The sequence below is a fragment of the Athene noctua genome, chromosome 19 (assembly GCF_965140245.1).
Source record: "Athene noctua chromosome 19, bAthNoc1.hap1.1, whole genome shotgun sequence".
NCBI classification, from domain to species: Eukaryota; Metazoa; Chordata; class Aves; order Strigiformes; family Strigidae; genus Athene; species Athene noctua.
In genome coordinates this window covers 5,116,149-5,139,661 of record NC_134055.1, presented here as the reverse complement: position 1 = coordinate 5,139,661, position 23,513 = coordinate 5,116,149, and the positions used below count along the sequence as shown (strand labels likewise).

Here is a 23,513-nt window from a genome sequence, read left to right as displayed (position 1 = left end):
ATCAGTTTGGTTTTGCTGTTCTGTCTAGACAAATGTAATGTGCATTGGTTCTTCTGTTGGAATCGAATGAAAGAGTATTTAGCAGTGGGCCAAGGTTCAAACGCTGAAGGAAATCCTCTGCTTTTTGTCAGAGGCCTTGTTGGGATAGTAAACTGGATTAGATACTTTGCTTTTTCTTTGAATTGAGTTTTATCTTTGTTCTTCTCGTAAGAGAGAGGCACAAGAGACATCTACATCTGGATTATGAATATTAAATTTATTACAATAACAGTTTACAGTACAAGGCACATACTGATGACTTACAATCAGCTTGCAACACTTGTAACTAAACAGCCGCATAAATTAAGAACAGGTGCATCATGTACAAGTTGGAGGGAATACTTAGTTCTGTACAGCTAAAACTCTAGCTTAATTCTCTTTGCTTAAAAGGCAAACATGGTCAAAATTTACCAGTTTCAGAATTTCCTTTTCACTGTTCAGATTAGAGGGTAGGATAGATTCATGTGATAGATACGCAGAAGGTGAACTGAAGAAAAGGAATTTGTTTGCCTTGCAGTGCAGCCCATTTGGTATCAATATTACTATTTTTTGTACAAAAACAATGTTTAATGTACGGCTACTTGTTGAGCTACCTGATAAATAGCGGTTACTCTAAATGTTTTCAGATTGGATATGTAAAACGAAGAAAAAAGTTACAAAAATAAATGAAATCAATTTCTCAATATTTCAACCACTCAGCTAAATAGAGACACTAAGAAAGTTAGCATAAGAAGATTTAGAAGACTTCAAACCAGGATACTATGTAACAAAAAAATAATGAGGACTAAACTGCCTTGCAAGTTCAGCTTATACAGAATGAAAACATGGATGTATTTTATCTTTGTATTAAGAAAAGCCTTTTTAATTCACATCTGGAGGGCTTCCTTGCCCCCTGTTCCCATAAAAACCTCACACTGGATTATCCTAGTGGAAAGAGAACAAAGATCTAACAATCACAAATTATCTTCTGGAATCTATAAATGTTTTTCCTGTGACTTGGCACATCTACATACTTTCACTCTCTCTCAGTACATCTGTACTCAGTGCATCATTCTCATTTTTCAACTGAGAAATTCAAGCTGAGAGACCTTGCCCTTTATTACACTGTGACTCTTACAGGGCTTGTATTAATATCAGGGCTTCTTGGCTGACTTTTAAGCCACTAGAAAACAGTGACATTTCTTGGGAAGTTTTTCAGCATTCTGTGCTAAAACCACCCAGAGATACAATGTCTGCCCTATATTAGTATCTTAAAAAACACAAGATGCATATTTTGCCATTTCAAATACTGTTATAAAAGAATAACATCAGTAGCATTGCACCCTAAATAGCAGTGATTTCTGCAATTATTACTCTGCAAATTATTCAATTAGAAACAACGTTCCCAGTTTCAGTTTGTTTCTAAGGGCTGAAAGAGAAACTTTGGCTTTGATACAGATAATGCTCATGTTTAACGTAAATATTTCTGTCCCCACCGTTAGCCTTCCTAATAAAATGAACATAAATGACCAAAAATTGGAACTGTAAGTTTTGGGTTGGCTTTGCAGAGGGGTGGGTTGGGGTTTTTTTAATGAGTCTGGCATGAAATTTTATCTGTAAGATTTATCTAAATACTTACACATTTAGGAGGAAGAATACCCAGCAGTAGTTGAACATCAGCCTGAAGAATGAAAAAGCTGGGTAGGGTTTTCTCCTTCATTTCTCACACTTGATACTGGATACACGTGTATACCTCATTCATCTTACATTGACATTTCATATGTATTTTTTTTAATTAATTCATAAAGAAAATTCTGTTCTTAACAAAATTCAGTAATTTTCTGAGTAACTTAATGACTTTACAATATTAAATAAATTTCCAGACCATTCCTCTTTTCCTCACAATGAAGCCAGTTTTGGAAGTACTTTTCAAATATACTTAGGGGCTAAGCTATGAAACTATTTCTCAGGAGTAACTGTTCAGTAAGACAGACTTACTATGTTTTTCCTGGTGGCAATGAAAGAACATATTCCCTTTTTAAAAATAGTTTAGGAGTCTTTTGTTTGTAGTTCCAAAAGAACAGTCCTTGTCCCTTTATTTCCTTCTTGGAAGTTGGGCCTGAGACCAAAAGTTAAGTGAATTCAAGTCAATAGCTGAAGTGTAACAGGTGTCTGCACACCTAAGGGAGAACCACCTTGGCGGAAGCAATGAAATGCTTTGAATTTCACTGCTTTCCTCTAGTATGGCAAGTTCTTCCTACCAATATAAACTCTTCAGTAGGTTTCTTAGTGCTTGCTGCTATGAATGCATATATAACCTTGTGAATTTAGCAGTACGTTGCCTAAGTAGACCGTGAGATACAAGACACTTTTATCCTCTCCTTTATTTTGTTATAATCTATGTGGTTTTTACCGCATGATGCCTACTTAGGTTTAGATAAACTTCCACCTAACTGCAGCAGAACTATTCTCCAACTGACTTCGGGCAATTGCAGTCAGTCTGAAGGGCAGTCACCTTTGGAGAGCATGTGTATGCATATAATAAAGAGGTTAGTAAGTGCATGGAAGTTAATTTGCATATCAGTGCCTTGAAATTTAATATAAATAGTTCTGATGAGAATCAATCCTGCTGAACTCCACTCAACTTCTTGTTAAAAAAAATAAAATCCTTTTCTTCTTCAGGGTGAAAATCAAATATGTTCACATGAGAATATGAGCTAATAAATCTTGGAAGTAGGTTTGTATAGTTAAATGTACTTAATGTACTTGTGTCAGCCAGCCAAAAGGATTATTCTAAACTTCAGTTCTGTACTAGGAAAGAATAGAAGAAGCAACAGACTCCAGCAAATTTTAGTTGCAAAATTAAATTTAAAAAAAAAAAAAAAAAAGCAAACCAAAAACCAAAGCAGATCTTTCTACTTTTTGGCATCAGAACTCAAAAAAATTCACTGTTGGTCTGTAGTTTCTGTAGGTGTAGGTGTTAGATCTGTCAGGACAATGATTCTGTGAACGGCTTAGTTAGGAAAACAGTGTAGTAAGTGCTGGCCACTTAGGTACTTGTCAAGTAAGCTGTGATGAGTTTTTGTGGCTTAATGGGGTCTAAAGGAAAGTGAAGCCTACAACGTTATAAAAAAATGCTTCTGTAGTATTTGTTATGCAAGAAACAATTAACAAAACTTTTATCCTCTACAAAATGCAGGAAATTAAAATGTCTGTGCCTGTGTATGCAGAGCTGTATATAGTGCTGCTCAGGATTGTTTCCTCTTCCTCTGTCTACTCCACTACAAACCTAGGGAATTTACTAATTTTTTTTTTTTTTTTTTTCCTAGTTTATAAAACCCTGTGTTACTTAAGTAATGTATGGCTATCAGAAATATTTCGGTATTTTTCAATGTAGTTTAAGCAATTAGAACCTTAGAAGCGAATACGACATTGCCCAGTACGAACAATCACATTGAGGAAGATAACAGGAGTACTGCCACAGACTTGGGGTTCTACACCTAATCCTACCCGCCGATACTCGTCCTACAGTGGCTTATGCAATCATGCACACTTTCAGACAGCCCCAGCACCCACGCCTGGAGTCGTGGTATTCTCATGCACACAGACGTCCTCGTGTTTCCAGAATGAATTAGTTCTCGAGTCAGTTCAGTCTGGTTTGAAGTGCACAGTAGATTTCATTGAATTGCTTGGATAAATGTGCTGGAGGCATTATGTTTCCAAATGCCTGTTGTCAGTGACACAACCTCCACAGAAAACTCCTCCATTTGTTGTCTCAGCTGGAAATGTAATTCTTTGCAGGGAGAGAGGATGGGGAAAATTACATTTTATGCTCCCCCTCTCACCCCCCAGAAAACAGGTTAGCTTATACTGCATTCATGCGGATGTCTCCAAAAGGAATTTCTGTAGCTGTTTCTGGAGTAATGCTTTTCAGAATACGCTGTTGGAAAGAAATCAACATTAGAAATCGATTCATTTTAGAGATAACAGATAACCTGACAGCCATTTAGAAAGAGATTTATAATAAAAAGATGACTCTGGTTTGAATTATACCTCTTGAACCACACTAGGATGTTTCAGACTTCTGTTATCTCAGCACTATGAAGATGGAAGGTGCTACGGAAGTGCACAGCATTATTTTTTAATTGTAACACATAATTTGAATCAAAGTTTGACAGATGTCCTATTAATGCTTTTGGACATTGCAGTTTACTTGCATACCCTGAGCCAACTGAACATAATCTTTCTGAACTGGTATTTACATGAACTTACAAGAAATCCCAAAAATGTCATCACAGGCTGCCACAGATTTATGGCAGAGAAATCTTAAGTGTGGGAGAGAAAAAGAAACTTGTTCTTAGAGATATATGCAAGGGAATCAATCTTTCGCTGCCTCATTCATCTGTGATTTCTAGGAAAAACCTCCAGTTCACCAGAGCTTAAAAAAAATACTTGATTTAATATTTGATAGGAATATGTCAACAGCCTCAGTAAGACCTGCGGAGATTTGTGAGTCACTCAGAATAGGCAGAAGACAATTAGCTATCAGCTGGCTAGGAACAGAACTCAGACCCTAGGCAAATCTACACATAATATTTCTAAGAATCACCTCCTCCCAACAGTCAAATAGACACAACAGAACATTGTGGGTACCTCCTTAAGTGTTCCTGGAGTGACAATCAATCGATAAGCCATGTAGATTGGAATACAGATGATAGAAGAGGTTCCTATGCAATAACCCACTACTGTGGTCCAGTAGGGATAATTATAATCAAAAAGCCGTAGCTCGGGAGGATTGGACAGGAAGCTGCAAGTGACAAACTGAAAAAGAGAACAGCAAAGTATGAATACATGTATTTTGGTGGCACACATTTACTTTAGGAAACTCTGTGCCCCAGCATAACACTGAACTAAAAAGAGTAGGATTCGAGGAGGATTAAACATATGTCGACACTGAAAAAATCCTACATGACATTAGTATGGATTTTTAAAAATACATAACAAAAAAAACCCAAAAACCAACAACCAAACGCAAACCAAAAACACTTGTGGATATCCAGACTTTCCTTCAGGAAGTTTAAAAGAGCTCAGAAGCTTTAGAGCATAGCCCAACCAGTAACAGGAGTTAGGTATAAAAATTCTCATATGGACTGCTTGTTCCATAAATACACATGGTGGTGGTTCTTGCTTAAGAAGCATTAGAGAGAAAATTCAGGACCACACCTGTACATTTAAAGGATAAAAATATGTTAGATGGACAAAATCAGATTGATCGGTACCAGTGTGCAGAATTTCATCCAGTTACTCTTGTACTGACTCTCATAACCTGATTGTGGCTAAGGCGTCGCTTCCAGAAAGGCATCATCTTAATTTTAAGCCACCAGAAATGGGAAGGATACACTTTCCCTTAGCTGTTTGTCCCATATTTAATCATAATCAGTGTCAGTTCTGCTTGGTCTGAATTTAACTCACAGTCACTATGTTGTTGTTTTATGCTGTTCTTTATTGGGTTGTAGACCCTTTTAATACTCTTTCAAATACTGTTAAAGTACTTACGTGTGTTAATCACATCAGCTTCCAGCTTTCTCTGTGATAAGCTATACAGATTCTAATTTTTTCAGTTTTATTTTCTACAAATTTTATCTTTTCTGTAATACTTTTCCATAGCATTTCAGATCTTCGGTAGCTTTTACAGATGTTAATGCTAGTTTGGATATAGTATTCTGTCATCAGCTCAATCAATGCTGTTAGATCATTTCCTGTGCATATCCTGCATGACTGAAAAATTTCTTGTGAAACAACAAATACTTGTAGTTGAATACTACAGGAATAATATTTGGGACTACTGTTGGAAGGATCTCTGACTCAGTTTTTTCCAGAATATCATCAGGACTATCAGCACAGTTTCCAATAAAGAAATAACATACTACCTTCTGGGCTTTCCTTATTTTAGTTTCCACAGAGAATACAAATAGCTCTGCCTAGTAACCACATCACCAGAGCTGTATTTCTCTGTTTATTTTACTGGTTTAGGATCACAAAGAGGACAGTAGTATAAAAATTATTGGTGGTGTCATACTTATTTATAGCTTTTTTTTTTTTTTCCCTTGGAGTCATAAAATGAAAATCTGTTAATTGTACACTGATCATTACAAGTGTTTTGAATTTGTTGTGTAGGTCTTAAGTCTACATTCTGTGCTTCACAAACTCCCGTCTTGACCTGTTCTGCTCCCACTAAAGCTAGTAACATAAAAGATAGCATGAGCTAATTTTGGATCAGGAAATGAACACTTTACATTAAAACGTTATCAATAATACTGGCAAGTCAAACATTGGAACAGCATTTCCAATTCCAAATTATAGATTTATAAAGGTTGCAATTAACTGCTGTAAAATTTAAGTGGGATATTCTAAAGTTGTCAGTCAGTGGTTGCTGAGACAGTGTATTTACTTATCTTGGTTCACCTCTGCCAACAGTATGTTTCATCACCATCTTTTATTGCCTCATTTTGCTGAGGTAGATATAAAGCAACAAAACAACGTAACTTTGTTCAGCAGAGGGAAGGAAGGGAGTTATTCAGAACTTGGTCTTATTTATCTAGCTCATCTACAAAAATCCTTAAAATGGGGATTTAGTAACAAGACCTTGCAGCATGATTGGGTTTTTCACTAATTGAGCCTTTTTGGTTTAACTAGAATTATTACTAAAGTACTTCACAAGAAAATTCTGTAATTAAGCTTTTAGAAGTCTAAGTAGTTGCATTGTTGAATGGTAATTTTCTTGTGCTGGAAAGAAAAAGCTATAAAGAAAACTCACCAGAAGGAAGATGGGACTAATTGCTACCCAACAAACTCGCCAGTACCAGCCAGGGGTAAAGCCTAGCATTTCTTTCACATCGTTGCAAAACTGGGTGATGCCTGTGGAGACAGGTGGGAGGAGAGTGGTGACAGCAGATAGAAGGTTTTCCTAAGTAGATGCACAGCATTTTGTACGCACAGAAAATAAATTCAGAATCCATCATAAAAGACTGTTTTGTTCCTATAATTCTCACTTATATTAAATTCTTAATTATTATGAATTATAGCTCTTGTTACTTTTAAATGTACTTCTGTCAGAGAACAATTAATAATAGTTCTCATAGATTTGGTAATTGGTGGGTTTGTTAGAAGGTTTGGTGAACTTTTTTCTGGAGACATCAGTGATCTTGTCTGCAGAAAGAGAGGAGATGCTACGCTGCAGAAGCTCAGGAATTTGGGGTAGTGTTTGTCAACGTGGCAGCAGACCTACCGTAGAACCAGGCCACAGCAACTGCTTCCAGAAACACAACTGTTAGGACAGCTGGACCAGTGGCATATTCTTCAAACAGCTTTACCACATACGCACCTCCCTAGAAAGGAGACCACATTATCAGTGAGCCAAAGACTCGGTTAGGGAAATCCTGTAATGCTGCTGTTTATTATTGCCTTCGTCTGGAGCAGAGCATTCACAGACGGGTAATTCAGTCAGTTCTGTTGCTCTGGTGCTGTTCCTGCCAGTGAAATCCTTGAGCGTGCTGCTGATGTGGTCACTCTCTGTGAACATATTTCACCAGTGGGGCTGCCATGTGGAAAAGCTAAAAATTAATCTGCTGGCTGCTCTAGACGGATGTTAATGAACAAATGAGATGTGGTGGGGGTTGAAGGGATGGGTTTTTGCATGCTTTCTGTGATGGCACCTTCTTTTGCCAACGTGAGTCAGTTACTGAACAGGAAATAAGGTGTTACCTTGCTTTCTTTCCATTTGGGATCTAGAATCTTGAAGGAGGAGAGCATTGTGTCTCCAAGAGGAACTAAATCTCCTTTTACAGCAAACACTTTAAATGGGAAGGGAGTTACACATAAATGAACAAGTGGAGTGAAACATGACAGGAAGGAAAGCCAAGTATTTTTTCCTTGTCCCTGATGATTATTACACTCATTATTCAAAATGTTGCTTGTTATGAAAATGAAATCCCACAAGCCCCACAGAGACTATTTATTGGGACTGATCGTGATTTCTGGCCTGATTTAATGAGAGAGATCCAGGAAACTCATTGCTAGAAATTTTTGAAGAGCAACAGTCAATTACAGAATTTTCTGGCAGATAATGTTTCAATCATTCTTTTTTTAATTCAAAATACAATCCAAAGATTGTGAAAATGAAAATAACAATTATTATTTTAAAACATGGAGCTTTTGAGAACCAGAAGTAAACCACATACAAAATGTGGAAGGTTGTCTGCTTACTGCTTCAGCAGTTGAAGCGGTGGCTGCATCGTTTATGATGTGTAGCACATTAGAATTTTGCTGAATTGCAATAGGATCATTTTGCAACACATTTCCTAATGAGATACACTGTTCACATTCATTCCAAGTATAGATTCCCAATGCATTAAGAAAACAGGCTGGAGATTTAATTGAACTTCTTGAAACTCTCTTCAAAAAATACTACCCTGTCCAAGATCTCGTTTGCAGGAAACTGCCAGTAAGAAAGCTGAGAAGTGGGCAAAATACTTACAAATGTCAGTGTTGCTAATGACCCCAAAAAGCAAACGATGATCAGACCAAGGACAAACAATTCCCTGCGTTTGCTCCAGACATGGGGGAATTCATCCAGTACTCCAGTAATCACTCCCTCTAGTCCTGCAAACTGAAAAGTATGGAAAAATCACTGAAAATAGAGGGTGGTTTTAACTGCTTTAAAGTATGTTTCAATGCTTGAAGGTGCTTTAAGTCACCAAAACACTGGTGCTTTATTCTGCCTGTAGAGTTGGCGTGACTGTTGTTTAGACAGTTTTTCTTCAGAACTTGAAACTCCTTAAAGTGGGGATTTAGTCTTCTCATATCTGTAGGAAGTGCCTATCACCCAGAGGAAGTACTGTATTACAAGTCATAGGATGCTGGTAAGTGGCAGGTGGCTCAGCAGAACCAAGATTGTGAAATCAGCTGAGTTCAGCCTTCCTGGAAGGAGCTGATTCTCAACCTGCAAAAAAACAGCTCACATAGCATGTTTTTAGAACATCTCCTCTTCGCAGTGCTGTTGAGGCCACCTCCAGCTCCCACCTTTTAAATCCAATTAGTGTGAAAAAAATTCTAGACTTTAATAATTGCTTTGTAAGTTTACATGAGAGGAGGAGCCTGGAAGGTGCATTCAACTGGGAGTTTATGAATCAAGTGCTTTGGTTGTGTTTCCAGGTCTGTTACTAATTGTCACGGTATGACACTGACAAACAATTTCATTTTATTTAGGCCTATTTAGGTCCAAATTGGAGTAAAAGTTGATGTCTTGGAGATGCCAATCCTGCTTTAGACCCTTTAGGGACAGCACAGTATTTGTAATTCTGTTTCTTCTGATGTTTGCGGGGTAAGGCCATGCACCAAATACCGAGAGGTCCACAGTCTCACCTACTGTCTACTCACCGTGCTGTCTAATCCCAGCGTGAGTAACATCAGGAAAAAGATGATGGCAAAGAAAGTGGAAGCAGGCATGTTTGCAATGGCCTCAGCATATGTAATGAAGAGAAGGCTGGGTCCTGGTATCAGAATGGAGAATGAGGGATAATTGTTAGCGTGCTACTGCTGCGAGGAGGACAGGCTGCTTCGCTGTACCATGTTATCTTCCAGGGGAAGACTTCTCCCCCCAGCCGATTTTGCAGGGTGCAGTCACCACCATGTCTGTGAAGCTGCATGCACTATGACTTCTACATGCTGTCTTTATGGAATCATTTTTTAGCTGCACTGTGTATTTATAACAGTGCCCTCATCATAAAGTAAGGCAGTATCCTAAATTACATACTAAATATTTTGCATAAGTTGGGCCGTTCTCGATCTAGAAGATAATATACAAATACATTCTATCTTAAAAGCAGTTTGAGAGATGTGTACAAAAAGGTAGCCTACCAGTGTCTTTGGCAACCTCTGATACATCTTCATTCCTCATCTCAGCCATGTATCCCAGCACAGTGAAAATGACAAATCCAGACACAAAACTAGTCACGCAGTTCACGGTACTGGTAACCAGGGCATCTCTGCAACAGAAGACCTAACTCATATCAGGGAATCGGCATCTGCTAGAAAGAGTAGTTTACTACCAGGTGGGGTGAGTTAATGATCTGGAGGGTATCCTAGAAAAACTAGAGGAACACAGTAGAAAAAAAAACCCAGCAGATTTGAAAGAAAAAAACCACCCAACCATGACTATTTTTTCTTCTTCAAACAGATGTTGTAACGTTAGTCTGACACGAGATTGAATGCTGGATGCATAGTGGTGTTTTAAAAAAATAGGAATTACCATAGGAATATTAAAGAATTGAGAATTTTATTTTACAAGTTATAATTAGTGTTTCTTAAGATACTGAGAAAACACCTATAAATTGCCTTTCAGCTCTAAAGTCACTTCTGAACTGACTGCTGAGATTAAATGATTATAATGTGATGGTTTGGCAGGGAGTTAGTCCATTTTGCTGTGGCAGGTTTCTACATCTTAGACTCCTTCCTGTAACCGGTAGAGATTATCTCTCTTTAGGGTAGGCACAACAGAGGAGAAATGTTGTCGACTGCAGATTCTTTCAATAAGGACTTCTGTTATGCTTCAGTCTGATTTGTATGTGCACAGGTCTGACAATTCAGTGCCTTTCACCAGCACTGTGTTTCTTTTTCTGTAAATACCCGTAGTTACTTTTTTTAAACTCAGTTTTACTTATAGAATAAGGTAGAACTCACTGGTAGCAGTTGTTATGGAACTTGTTGTAGCTGGCGTAAGCCAATAGGACCCCAAAACCTGGACCAAGGGAGAAAAAAATCTGAGCTGCTGCATCCACCCAGACCTGAAAAATATTGAAGATCAAGAAAAAATGACATGAAAGAGATTGAATGAGTTTGGCTTATTCAGAATATCATTTACACCTACAAAACTGTCTTTCACTAGTCTGCCTGTATCCTAGTCCGGCTCTAACAAACATTTTGTTAAGGACAAGATGTTGAAATATGAATACTTATTGTAGATCTGTGAGAGTTGTAAATATCCACTATAATTTTAGTGCTGTTAGTGCCTATGCAGTACTTCTTGTAGCTCTTTACACTGTTGTAAGTACTCACTGGCAGTTTCACTTCTGACAGCATCTTAGATTAATTCACCGTGATTTGCCTGTAATCAGTTTAACATGTTTTGCAATGTATAGAGAACTTTCTATCCATGATTTTGCAGTGGGGTTGGGCCACCTTCCTCCAAACTCTGTGTGCTGTGGAATAGTCCTCTGTTTGGCTGTGTGTCCTCCAGATTAAGTAGGAGATGAACACTGCTGAGATTTTTCCTAGATTTATGGAAATCTATGTGACAGTGCGGATGCAGTTCTAGGCCTTAGGACTCAGTTCAGCTTTGTTGCAGCCATGACAGATGCAAGTGTGATGATCTTGTTATGAAAAGCCTGTTGTACTTGAAAAGCGGCCATAGCCTTAATGAGTAGTGTTCCTAAAGTACAATATCAGCACTCTTTCTGAAGGTGAAAGTCCTCATTCATTTATCCTCTTTTGATTGAAACATGGAGTTCATTACAACTCATTTCTAATATTCTCTTCCATCGTGTGAGGCCATCCTGTATCATCCACAGAGCTCAGAGCTCTGTCATCGTCCAGCACACAGATTGCAATCTGCTGTCCTCACTTCAGATACATCCAATACAATATCAATGCCCTTTATTGCTTTTTCAGAAGATGTTGGTCCCTTATTGGAGATGCTGCTTTATCAGAGACTGGTGTCTTTTCATTTCCTCTTCATTCAAAACTCTCCATATCAGCTGGGCAGCAGCAGACTTGCAAACATTAGAATTTTTAATCTTTGTATTTGTAGTATTTATTGCTTTGGGGTTTTTCCATCACCCTCCTCACTAGACACTTCCATAGGCAGTGAAGTAAGTGCAGCCTTGAGCCTGATGGACTACTTGTCATCCACAGAGTTCAAATTCAAAGCTGAATCAGATGCCTGGGGTTTGTTGGTTAGCTCAGCCTTGTCCTCATGCCCCCTTTCCTTCTAAATCTTGATGATGTATGCAGGCCCAACTGATTTATTCCTTCTCCTTATGCACTTGCATGGATTACTGAGTCATGTTTTGGTTGGTGGCTGCAGAGAGTCTCCTTGGGCTTATCTGCCAAAGCTTGTCACAGGACAGAAAGCTGAAGTTTTGACTCTAGTAACCTGCACTATGTAAACACGGGCAACTGTGGATACCGTTGGGCTGTGGAAGAGCCTGCCCAAGTGTGTAATGATCCCCTCACAGCCAAAAAACCTGCAGCTAGACCAGTTGTTAGGGTTTAATAAGTTTAATTTGCTCACTGTGACTGTCACAGGTAAAGGATTTTGTTGCAGTGTAGCAGCAATCACCGTGTCTCACTCAGTGTCAGGCTGTTCACCATTTTTTCCTGGTGAAAAATTGTTTGGTCACTTGGGGTTTTTTCCTAACCATAGCACTAATTCTATCCAACCACTGTATGGGAACTCTACTATTAGTTCAAGCTAAATTGATGGTGGACTCTAATCTTTAAAAAAACCCAACTTTATAATTATGGAAAGAATAGCATGACTGTTTAAACAAGAACATGAAGCCAGTCTTGTCTTTTAAGTCTGTGCTAAGGCATTTGCTTAATCATGCTCTAAGCTGAAAACAGACATTGAAGTATATACACGCTGACAGACTAAAAGCAAATCTCTACCCTTTCACAATGTTTTTTACCTCAGTGGCCAGGAGTTTCTGCCAGTCAGGTTTCACATAGTAGAGGACACCTCTCCAAGCCCCAGGCAAAGTTGCACCTCTCACTAGCAGGATAGAGAGTATGATGTAAGGGAATGTGGCAGTCACCCATACCACCTGTGAGGGAAAACAGCAAGGTAGCATGTGCCATGGGTAGAAAGTTAACAGGTGATAACAAGTTATTATAGCTCTTGGCATTTATTACATCATCACGTGAACTTCTCAGAAGGTCTGTAAATGGACAGTTTGCACATCTATACCCATGCTCTCTCTTGGCAGTGTTGTTCATGTCCAGAGAACAGCGGTGTAACATACTATTGTTCTGTATTACTTGGGTAACAGTAGAAGTCACTCTACAGTAAGTGCTTCCCAAATACATGAGCCTATAATTCCTGTCATGAAGACAATCTGAGATAATTTTCTGCCAAGTTAATTGGCTCATTTAGAACTGCTGCAAAACTAGACTGTACCGAGTTGATTTGTCTTGCTTTTGCATTCACCTTGCCCGATGTTTTGACCCCTTTCCAGATGCTGAAGTATACAATGGTGAAGATTAAGAATAAACAGAGGGTCAATTGCCAGCTAATGCCCCCCAGGTCATCCAGCCCATCGGACCTGTGCACCTGTAGAACGTGGCGGCTGAAAAGGGAAAGAAAAACACAGTATAGAATTTTTTTTTTAACAAATGTTTATGTTAAGTATGCTTTGAACAGTCCTGTACTGTGGTCTGAGCATTACAAGTAGTCCTGAGGCCTTGATAAGAAGCCTTCAGAGTAAATTAAAAATAAAATCCAAAATTAAAAGTTTGATATTAATGGTACACCAGTGACGATAAATGATAAATGGTGACAGCTGACAGTGGTTGGGAACCTCTGCTCTAAAACAGAGTAACCCTCCATACACCCTAAGCTTCAATACACCTACAAATAGTTATTTGAATAGTTCAGAAAAGGGTCCCACTAATAAACAACCCTGTTCCCCCTCCAAAGAAAAGCTTGCTACACGTTCCACCGTTCTGTCTAATATTACTGTCCTCACTTACATGCACTTACGTATAAAATTCTTCTGCGGGAGAGATGGAGTACAGGGACCAGCTGACGTTGTCCTTGCTGAAGTAGTTAGTGCAGTTGCCTGTGTTCCAAGGATTTGTGCAGCTAGTCCATGGCAGCTCCGCAGTGAAGGAGGATACGAGGTAGTAAAAGGCCCAAGCCATAATGGTGTTGTAGTAGGAGGCTACGTAAAGATCTATTACACAGATGGCAAAGCCAATCCCTAGTAAGGTAGGAAATAATTACATGAAGCGAGTGTAAGTTTTAGAAAAAAAAAAAAAAAAAAAAGGAGGGAATTGGTTATCACATCAACTACAATTAGTAACTGTGTAAGGCAGCTCTGCAGAAGGCAGATATACTCTCTCTCATGTTTATGACACTGGAATTTCTTGTGGCTTCAGAAACACTCAGGCTCTGATTCCAAAAAAACCATTCTTAATCAAGACAGAATATGCTTACAGGTTTTTTTTCATCTGTTCCTCAATTCCTGGAATTCAGAAATAGGCATCTTGCACTCTCAGTAAGTAAAAAAAGACAAGACCAGAGCTGTAACACTGGAAGCAAGAATAAACAAGCATATAGAACAGGTCCTTTTAATCTAGAAGACTCTGTGGTAGGATGGGAATTGACAGCCCAGGCTGAAGATGGAGAATCATTTCTTCGTAATATCTTTGTAATAGAAATAATAGATCTTTAATTCTTTCCTGGTTTTAGTTCTGCCTTGAATTCAGTAATGTTACTTACTTACTTTACTGACTTTATTAAATAATTTTATTATTAACTAATTTTATTATTATTTGCCTTGAATTCAGTAACGTTACTTACTTACTTTATTAATTACATTTTTTTGTTTTGGTTGGGGTTTTTTTAATATTTTCAGGCTTTGGTGAGAGAAAGTGGACTGGCCTCTAATCAATGTGAGAGTTGCACATCATTTGCATATATGAGAATATAAACACACATCTGCAGGTGTACATAAAGTTTTATGAAAGCTTTCTTTGTAAAGCCAAAATCTTATGTAGAACAAGCCTTACTTTGTGTTATGGTTTAACTCCATACTAGCTACTGTGAAGAAAATTAAGTCTACCCCAGCTAAAACCAGTGCTTTGTGAGATTTTAATATTTTTTTCAAAATTTCACTATTTTAGGAAATCTTTGAGTTATTCATAAGGTTCCTAGTTATTTTCCATTTCCCTTCTTTACCTTTGAATATAGGACATATTTTTCTCCAAATTGAAATACACCCATTCCTGTGGTACTGTCCTAGTGCTAGTTCCATATAGAAGAGAGGGATCCCTCCAAAGATGGCCATAATTGTGTAAGGAATGAGGAATGCTCCTGCAAGAAAGAAAGCAGATGATTGTAACTCTTCACAGGACTTCTCTTCCAACTGTACCAGCAGTCCATAAACAACAGTTCCTTTCATCCCACAGGGAAAATGCATATCCCCTCCCTAGCCAGTGTGCCACACTGAATTACCATGGGATTTCTCAGAAGAATAACTGCTTAGCAGTGTGAATAAACAGCAACACTCAGGCCAAACTTCTTACATTTCTGAAACAAGTATACATAGGATGCACCTAGACTGTACTGGCTACGACAGATACAATTGTGAGATGGGCTACAGATAAAATAATTAATTTCTTCAGTAAAATGCCTTTGTTAGAGTCCTTTCCGAGATCTCCTTGGTTATATAGAGAGTCTAAGACCTAGCATTCCTGATGAGTTGGGTGTGACAGGCTGGTTTATTGGATTTTAAAATACTCCTTGGGACAGGGATTTCTCTTGGAAGGTGGTTCTGCACCTAACTGCCTCTCAGCTTCTAGTTGTACTAATTTTTTTAGATCTTGCTAAATAGTTTTTCTTCCATCTTAATGTGTCTAGGCATTCTATCCCAGTATTAAGGTTTTCCACTTTGCTTGAAAAGTCAGTCATTTCCCCTTGGTCATTTGTTATACATGATATTAAAATAAGCCCCTAAATCATCCATTTACAAGCAAAGAAGTTCAGCATTAAGCAGACAGAACTAGTCACTGACCTCCTCCGTTCTGATAGCATATATAAGGAAATCTCCACACATTTCCCAGATCCACTGCATATCCAATGACAGAGAGTAGAAAGTCAATTTTTTTACTCCAGGTCTCTCTGTCTTCTAGCTCCATCAGCTGCTGCTGGCCTTCTGCACCGCAGGTGGTAGAAGTGGTGGTTGTAGTGGTGGTTGTGGCTGCTGGGGCGGTGCACTGGGCATCTTCCACCTCTCCCATTCCATTGCAGGGAACAGAGCTCGGAACCCCTGAATAACCATTGGAGATCTGAGCTGCCTCCCCTTTATCTCCCTGGCTGGGATGGACTTTATTGCCATCCTCCACTAGCCGTAGGGCCGATTTAGGGTTTCTGACCAGAAGTCCATTCTCTTTACAATCTTCTCCTTCCTTACAGTCCAAGACATCTTTCTTGGAAGTCAGCGGCTCAGTCTCATTGCTTGTTGCCTTTTTTTCCATTTTGTCTGAGATTTGTTCTGATCACTTGCAGATGAACAGCAACAGAGTCCCCTTGTGGCTCTTCTTCCCACGCTTTTATTCCCAGTGTATTCCCAGCACTTTTAGAATTCCTCTTCCATATTTAAATCCATCAGATCGAACGTACAAACACCATCTAAGAGACAAAAAAATGTTAAAAATCCATTACAGAGCTTGCTGATGCTGCTAACTTTCAAGTTAGAACTGACAGATTTTGTGATCAAAATACTTTTGGACATCATTAACCATCACGGCATGCAATGTGAATCATTTAGCAGATAATCCATTCAGGGTTTTGTACAGAGAAAGGAATGAAGCAATCATCATCTTCTACAGCAGAAGTCGATATACCTGGCTTATAACCTCTCCGGCAGATTTGCTGGACTTTGTGCATTGTTGGACAACTCACAGGCAGTCACAGTCCTGCTGTCTTCTGGTACACCACATTCTCCCTCTGAACACTGGTTTCACACTCAGGGAGGCTGTGGGACTCCCAGTTTGCGAAAATGAGGGCAGAGTTTAGTGTGGCTTGTATTTTCATAAGTTCATCCTGTGACTTCTACTGGCAGTTTCTGGATTCACCCAGTATGAAGGGAAAAGAATTAAACAAATATGAGATAACAATGGATATACAAATCATATTTCATGACCACCTTTCTTCAGAAATCCCACAGCGTCTGCTATGTTTAGCAGCAGACCTAGAAGGCTCACATGAAAGTTTAGAGAAGTATTTATATCTCAGTGGTTTTGTATCAACTATCTTTTGAGGCTCAGTCAACATTAATAACAAGGAAAAAAAGATCAGAAAACTTCAATCTGATGGTTTTGAGTAAACTAACATGTGGGTCTAAAGGATGAAACTTGTCTCCACGTTTTTATTTAACTCTTTGGGGAAATAAAGGCATCTTTCATTCTGTTTGGATCTGCTAACACTGGGGTTCCAGCCTCAGGAAGGGTAGTGGGCACTACTCCGGTGCTACTGACCACTGCCAGCAGAAAAACAGGCACTGGGAGAATCCCTGGCTTTACCTGCCTTCTTCATATATGCCAGAAGCATAATTCAGGGGAAAGAAACCATCCCAAAATAAAGAAAAAGTATAAAACAATTAACTTTTCCTTCAGGACAAAAAGAACAGAAAAAGAATTGTGTTTCAGTGGATCACATTTTGTTTTCTGCTCATTTGTTCAGGTAGTGTAAATGCCCAGCTGCCTTTACGCAACAAAATCGTGAAATAGGAGCTGATCCTCTGTGCTGTGAATTCCCTAGGGTAGTAACCTTGCTTTATAGTTAGAAAAATGTTACAGAATCGACATGATGCCACCACAGATTAAATTTTTATCATTACATCTAATTTCCCCTTTTCAAAGCATTTTACCACAGTAAATATCATTGTCACATCCCAACAGAAGAATAAACATTATTTCACTTTCAGCTGTTGGAAAAAACTAAAGGAAAGAAGGGATATTATTTGCTCATTGCTCGAATTTGCTCATTGCCAGAGGTATTAAAACTCGAGTTCTTCCCAGCTTTCAGCCTTGTGCAAAGACAGTTTGTTAAATCTCTTCCTCAACATTTACCAGTGCAAGCTGAAAGAGAAGGAAAGTTATCAAGCTCCAGAGTAAACCCGAGCACATTCTCTAGAGAAAAGTCACTTGAAGGTGTTGTTTACAACTTTGAGAAGTCTCTAGTTCTTCAGGCTTACGTTCTGTCTTTACCCAGATAATGTTCTTTTCATCTTATAGCAAGCAGTGCATCATTAATGCTGAATTCTTACAAGAGCAGTACTTCGTTACCATTAGTTAATCATCCACAAAGACTGAAACATCTTCAGAATTCCAGAGAATACTACTACAGCAAAGGAGTTTGTTTTACCTGCAGGACTATAAAACCTGAATGTCTTTGGAGTCCGAAACCTTCCAAATATCCCACAAGAGCTTATGTAGATGAAAAGAGTCCTACGATCACTGGTGGCAACATAAAAATCCTAGGAAAGGCCACAGCCAATCCTCCCCTTGTATAGAGCATGTTAAGTATAAGGTAGGAATATGGAAAAGTAATCTGAGCCCTTCTGGACTTTACACCTCTTACTCATAAATGGGAAAGCAGTAAAGGATGTTGATTTAGCTGCATTATCTCATGAGACTAAATTTTCCATATCTGAGACTTAAACTCTCACTGTATTTGTAAAACGTTTTATTTCTGCACATCGATACTTCTTGGCACTTTCTTTACTGAGGAGAGGTCATTGAACGTACAGTCGATTTCCCATCTCTGTGACAATCAGGATAGTTGTCTTACCCAGATCTAAGCTCCTTCTGGTCTTCTGCGGACCGGAGGAAAGAAATATCGCATTACTTGCAATATTTTTGTAGAATTTTCAGTAGTTTGAGCCTCAGATATGCAAAAAGATTTGTGAACTGTCAGGGGCTTCAGCTGGAATTCAAACTATTCCTTTCTGAAACAGAACTACAGCTTGTGAGCCACCCTGGGAAATCTCTGGAGTGATGGACTCTACAGCTATGCAGTGGTGTTCACAGTAGCATAGTTGGCACATGAAAACAGAACAGTTACAGAATCAAAAGATGTCATTATGCTGTAAAAAACTGTGGGAGAATGTACTTTTCCCCTCCTCTTGTTATAATTCAAGAAAAAAAAAGAATCTATCTGAAAAAATTGTAACCACTACAAGCAGTGTAAACAGCTGCAGCACTATAGCTCTTGGGGTTGAAAAGTACTCTAGGACCACTAGGGAAGATATCCATGGGACAATTAAGCTAATACTGAAGGATTTTGCCCACCTCAGTCTCTGCTTCATCTCAGCAATTACAGGTACTAGAATGACAATAGTGAATGTTCTAAGAAATGGCAGTTTATTACCTATTTTCAATCTGAGCTGTTGCAAAGGTTGCTCTTACACAAATACACATTGGCTTCTTATCACCAACATAATTAGCTACAGAAGAAAAAAAAAAAAGAAGAAGATAGCTGTGCCTTCATTTTGTTTTGATCTGTTTTTTGTAGACACAACTTTGCTCCTTTGAGAGGCCCTAAGTATCTGATCCTTTTCTCTCACCAGTAGCTCGAACAGAGATTATTCTAAAGGGCAGTTTTCATCTCCATAATTCTGTGCTGCCCAGGAGTACGAGAACGGTGCTGTGCTACCAGCCCTCTGAATTGCACTCCTCCTTACACAAAGAGTGACTAAAGAGGAATGACCCTCAGCTCTGCTCTGGAGAGACACCCTGTAACAACCAGTGTGTCCTCCACAACTATTCCCTGCTTTGCTTGTTTGTTGAAAACACTAGGATGAATAATTGAAGACATGTGTTTCTACAAGCTTGGCTGAAGCCACCAACGCAGTTCACATAAGCCAAATATTAATTAAATTATAATTTTTGGTTACTCCTACACAGAGCTAAACTTGAACCAGCACTGTAGATGTAAAAGCCCTGCATGTCCCTTGATGCACAAACCCAACTTCTTTGCCCCTGTCAAGGCAATCCTCAAGAAGCATCCCTGTCCTGGGGTCCAGTTCCTTCCCCAGCAGGGAGATGCACAACTGGCCTTATTTCCTGAGGCATGCAGTGACCTCTCGTGGCAGTGTGGGAATTCCTTTCCTTTAATGCTCTCCCATGTAGTAAAGCAAATATTTCTAGATCTTTAAAAATAAAATTATTTTCCTGATTTTTTTTTTTTTTTAAAGGAGAAAATTGACTTTTAATGTGTCTAGGAGATTAAAACAATTAGGTTGAAGTGCAGCAAATACCAGATGCTTCAAGGGAGGCAAATTTCAATGCCTCAAGTCACCTGGAGAATGCTTTATTTGAGGTGGGGCAGCACTGACTTCCTGAACTCCCCAGCACAAGGCTTGTTCAGCCTCACTGCACGACTACAAAAGTCATTACTCGTCTCCAAATGATCAAATACATTTTAACTCACACAGTTGCAAAATTTGTATATTTGCATCTATTTCACTTCATACAAATCATGTTCTTTTTCCGTGTGCTGATTTTATAAACCAGTGCTTGCTGGAGCACCAGCCCCTCACTGGGTTTCAGCTGCATTCCTGTAGCAGAACTCACATCACCATCACTCCCACTGCTGCTCCATCTGCCTTACTTCTGTCCAGTTACATGCTAGCACTTGCAAAGACTTAAAGTACTTTGAACTCTGAGACAGAAAGTTAGCCTACAGTGTTAGCAAACAGAATCAAGCATTAAGATTTCTGTTAACTTGACCTAAACCTCCCTTTTCTCACAAAGTATTTAAGATTGTCAAAATTGGGAAGCTGCTTGACTGCCTTGTACACCTTGCAGTGAAGATGCAGTTCACACAGGCAATTGTATGTAAGTGGAAAGAGTCCGAGGAAATTACTTTTATCTAGAAAATCAAGCCAGAAGTTTGTATGACGAGACATAAATCACGTATCCCACACAGGAAAAGGCTGTGTTGTTTATCTGTAGGACTGTTCTCACCTCTGAGCCACAGTATCAACCATGACCCTCCAACAGGGTGTTTCCAGGTACTGGACTCTGATAAACGTAGCAGTGAACATTTCTGGTCTTCACCCATATCTCCTCACACAGCCCTATGTCTTACTAAAACAGAGTAGAACTGTACTCCACAAGTAGTCCCACTGAGACAACGGCCCTTCGGGGAGAATAAAAGGCTCCTTACCCAAGTAAGGATGGTATAAATAATGAGCTCTCTCTTATTAACTCGTGTATTCCCAAATAAGGCTAAATAAGATGTGAAAATAGTGCTTCTGAAAGCAATAGTATTAGGGGAATATAAACCTGTACTGTGAGTTTTGTGTCATAATCTTGTCCGTTCTTCAGTCTGAAATTAAAAAGTCGGCAGCAAAATGAGATTGTTACCTTTAAAAATTTGTTGAGAAGACAGACGCTATTGTACTGGGAATGCTGCCAAATTGATGACAGTCATTTAAAGAACAGAGGGGGGTGGGGGAAGAAAATGTATTTTATGGCTCAAGTGTGTCTATATGTAGTGCAAGGAAACAGATAAGCTTAGAGAGGGAGTGATATTCTTTTTGTATTTTTCCTCAAAATATTTATATAAACTCGAAGGAAAAGTCATAACACAGCAAACATCACCAAATAAATAGAGCACTGTTCCTTAATATAACTCTGCACAGGCAGAATATTAATTATAAATTAATGGGCATGGTGTTTCACATAAAAGATCCCTTTGCAGAGTCAAGTCAAAGACCGGCTGCACAAGCATATGCACACTGGCATATGTATATTTGTAATGGTTTTACCTAAAGAAAGTAAAGAAACAGTCACCACTGTTTCCAGTCGATGTTTCTCTGAAGGAGACTTGTTAATGGCTATTCCCAAATTACAGCCCCTTTATTCAGGCTCCAAGTTCTACTCCAGTTCTTTATGAAACACTTATCCCATAGATGGGCTTCGTTAGGTTGTGTAAGGTCTACAGGATACAGATTGCCTGATCAACAGAGCTGCAGAAACAGATTTGTAAAAGAGTTAAAACTTTACCATCAGAAAGGGCACCAGGATACAGAATGAACATTTCTTTATGCTCTTAAAACTCTTTCTGATGAAAACTCGGTGTTTTATATTTCCATGGAGGAAAGCAGGAAAGAGCTTAAATGCACTGCATGTTTCCATGTGTGGGAAGAATTTAGGGGGTTTATTAAATTCCAGTTTTGGGGCAGTTTTTTAGTAATTTGTATAACCATTTGAAAATCATCACACTCTGTCCAATTAGAAAATGGACCCACAACAGTCATTTGCTATATGCCAAGTTTACAAAGTACTCTCCAGGAAAATTACAGTCAATTTACTCATCAAAGCACCAGAAGACAAAGCCCAAGTGTACGAGACCTTTCCTGGTGAAATGCCTGCCAGCTAACAACACACACTGAAAAAACTCCACAACATTTCCAAGAACCCAAACCCAGTAGATGCACAATCCTTTGCTCCCCAGGCTTTCTTAGCACATCAGAACATGTTTTCCATCATTATTTATATATTCAGTTACATTGCATTCCTCACTTAAACTTCCATATTACTTAGCAAACCCAGCAAGCCAGTTGGTTTCAGCAGTAAACATGATCGACTATAAATATATATGACATACTCTTCACATTTATTACTTATAATAAACCTGTCCCATTGAGTTAGATAATTTACTGTGCTGGGATAGTTTACCTTTTAAAATATACTTAATATGGTTAATAAAGCTTATTTTACCCTTTAAAAATAAATAACAGTTTGTATTATTTTTTTTTTCCTCAGATTGTGCTTTTTTCGTTTTTCCTTATAGTTTAATGTGGTTTTTTTGGTAAATTTAAAACAAACTTTACATTTGTAATGCAATTATGTGGACTGCCAAAACTCTCATTTCAAATTGTCATGACATGTTCAGCTACAAGTATTTGACTCCCAACATTCACAATTGCTGAACAAGTGCCTGAACAAGACGGAGGAGAGCATATAGCATCAGAAAAGCAAGAAAAAGCATAAAAAGTTTGAAAAGTCAAAGCAAACTTTCACCAAAAATCAATGTAACATTTGTACCCCCAACGCTTTGTTAGACGTACATTTTCCCAGTGGTTTAGAAATTACTCTAAGACCTTAAAAGCTAATTTAATATGAAAGAAAATATAGTATACATATTTTAGACTGTCATCAGTATTTCAGATTTTATAACCAAAGAGGAGGGAAAGTTAGTGAACCTCCGGTATCTGCTTGCTTTAGAAGGTAGGCTCTGAAGACAGCTGACTAGAAGTCTGTCTAAATGTCAAAAAGGGCTTTAGTTAGTGTGTTAAAAACAAAAGTATAAAGTACCTGTCCTTCGGATGGGTTTGAAGCGTTTTCCTTGGAGTTATCCAAGCTCGAGTAACCTTCACCCACATTTACTTCAGAGTCTCGGGCACTCAGCCTGTGGGCAACTCAGCATCTTGGTGAGGTTTTTGTACACCAATCCCCCTCACATGGTCTGATTTCCAGATAATCTGCTGCCAAAGAGCTCTTTAAGAATTTTTGCGTCACTTCAGTCAAATAAACTTTATGTTTCACCAGGGCTGCAGCTCAGTTTTCCTCCTAGAGGTGGGTGGCTACATTTGTCCGTTCTGATCAGTTCAAAAGAGCAGGATCCAGTGAAGGCAGAGTGAGGA

General features: G+C 38.7%; 1 protein-coding gene across 1 annotated transcript; it reads right to left on the bottom strand.

Annotated features, from left to right (window-relative positions):
• Window positions 1-242: 242 nt before the first annotated feature.
• SLC6A4 (solute carrier family 6 member 4) lies at window positions 243-23,339 on the bottom strand. The gene is made up of 14 exons (XM_074922897.1): window positions 23,185-23,339; window positions 15,870-16,486; window positions 15,035-15,169; window positions 13,835-14,054; window positions 13,283-13,421; window positions 12,765-12,899; window positions 10,759-10,862; window positions 9,937-10,064; window positions 9,457-9,569; window positions 8,555-8,686; window positions 7,307-7,406; window positions 6,836-6,936; window positions 4,672-4,839; window positions 243-3,958 (listed from the first exon to the last, which is right to left on the bottom strand). Exons 2-14 carry the CDS (start codon window positions 16,330-16,332, stop codon window positions 3,884-3,886), a joined length of 2,013 nt encoding a protein of 670 aa, XP_074778998.1. The 5' UTR covers window positions 16,333-16,486; window positions 23,185-23,339; the 3' UTR covers window positions 243-3,883.
• Window positions 23,340-23,513: the final 174 nt, after the last annotated feature.

Bases quoted from the DNA above. Each gene is read 5' to 3' on its own strand.
- SLC6A4 (XM_074922897.1), bottom strand. From the start codon at position 16,332: ATGGAAAAAAAGGCAACAAGCAATGAGACTGAGCCGCTGACTTCCAAG. The intron at 8,687-9,456 runs GTGAGTAGACAG...CATACTTTTCAG, and splicing joins CGCTGGGATTAGACAGCACG to TTTGCAGGACTAGAGGGAGT. The intron at 4,840-6,835 runs GTGAGTTTTCTT...TCTCTTTTTCAG, and splicing joins TTAGTCCCATCTTCCTTCTG to TTTGTCACTTGCAGCTTCCT.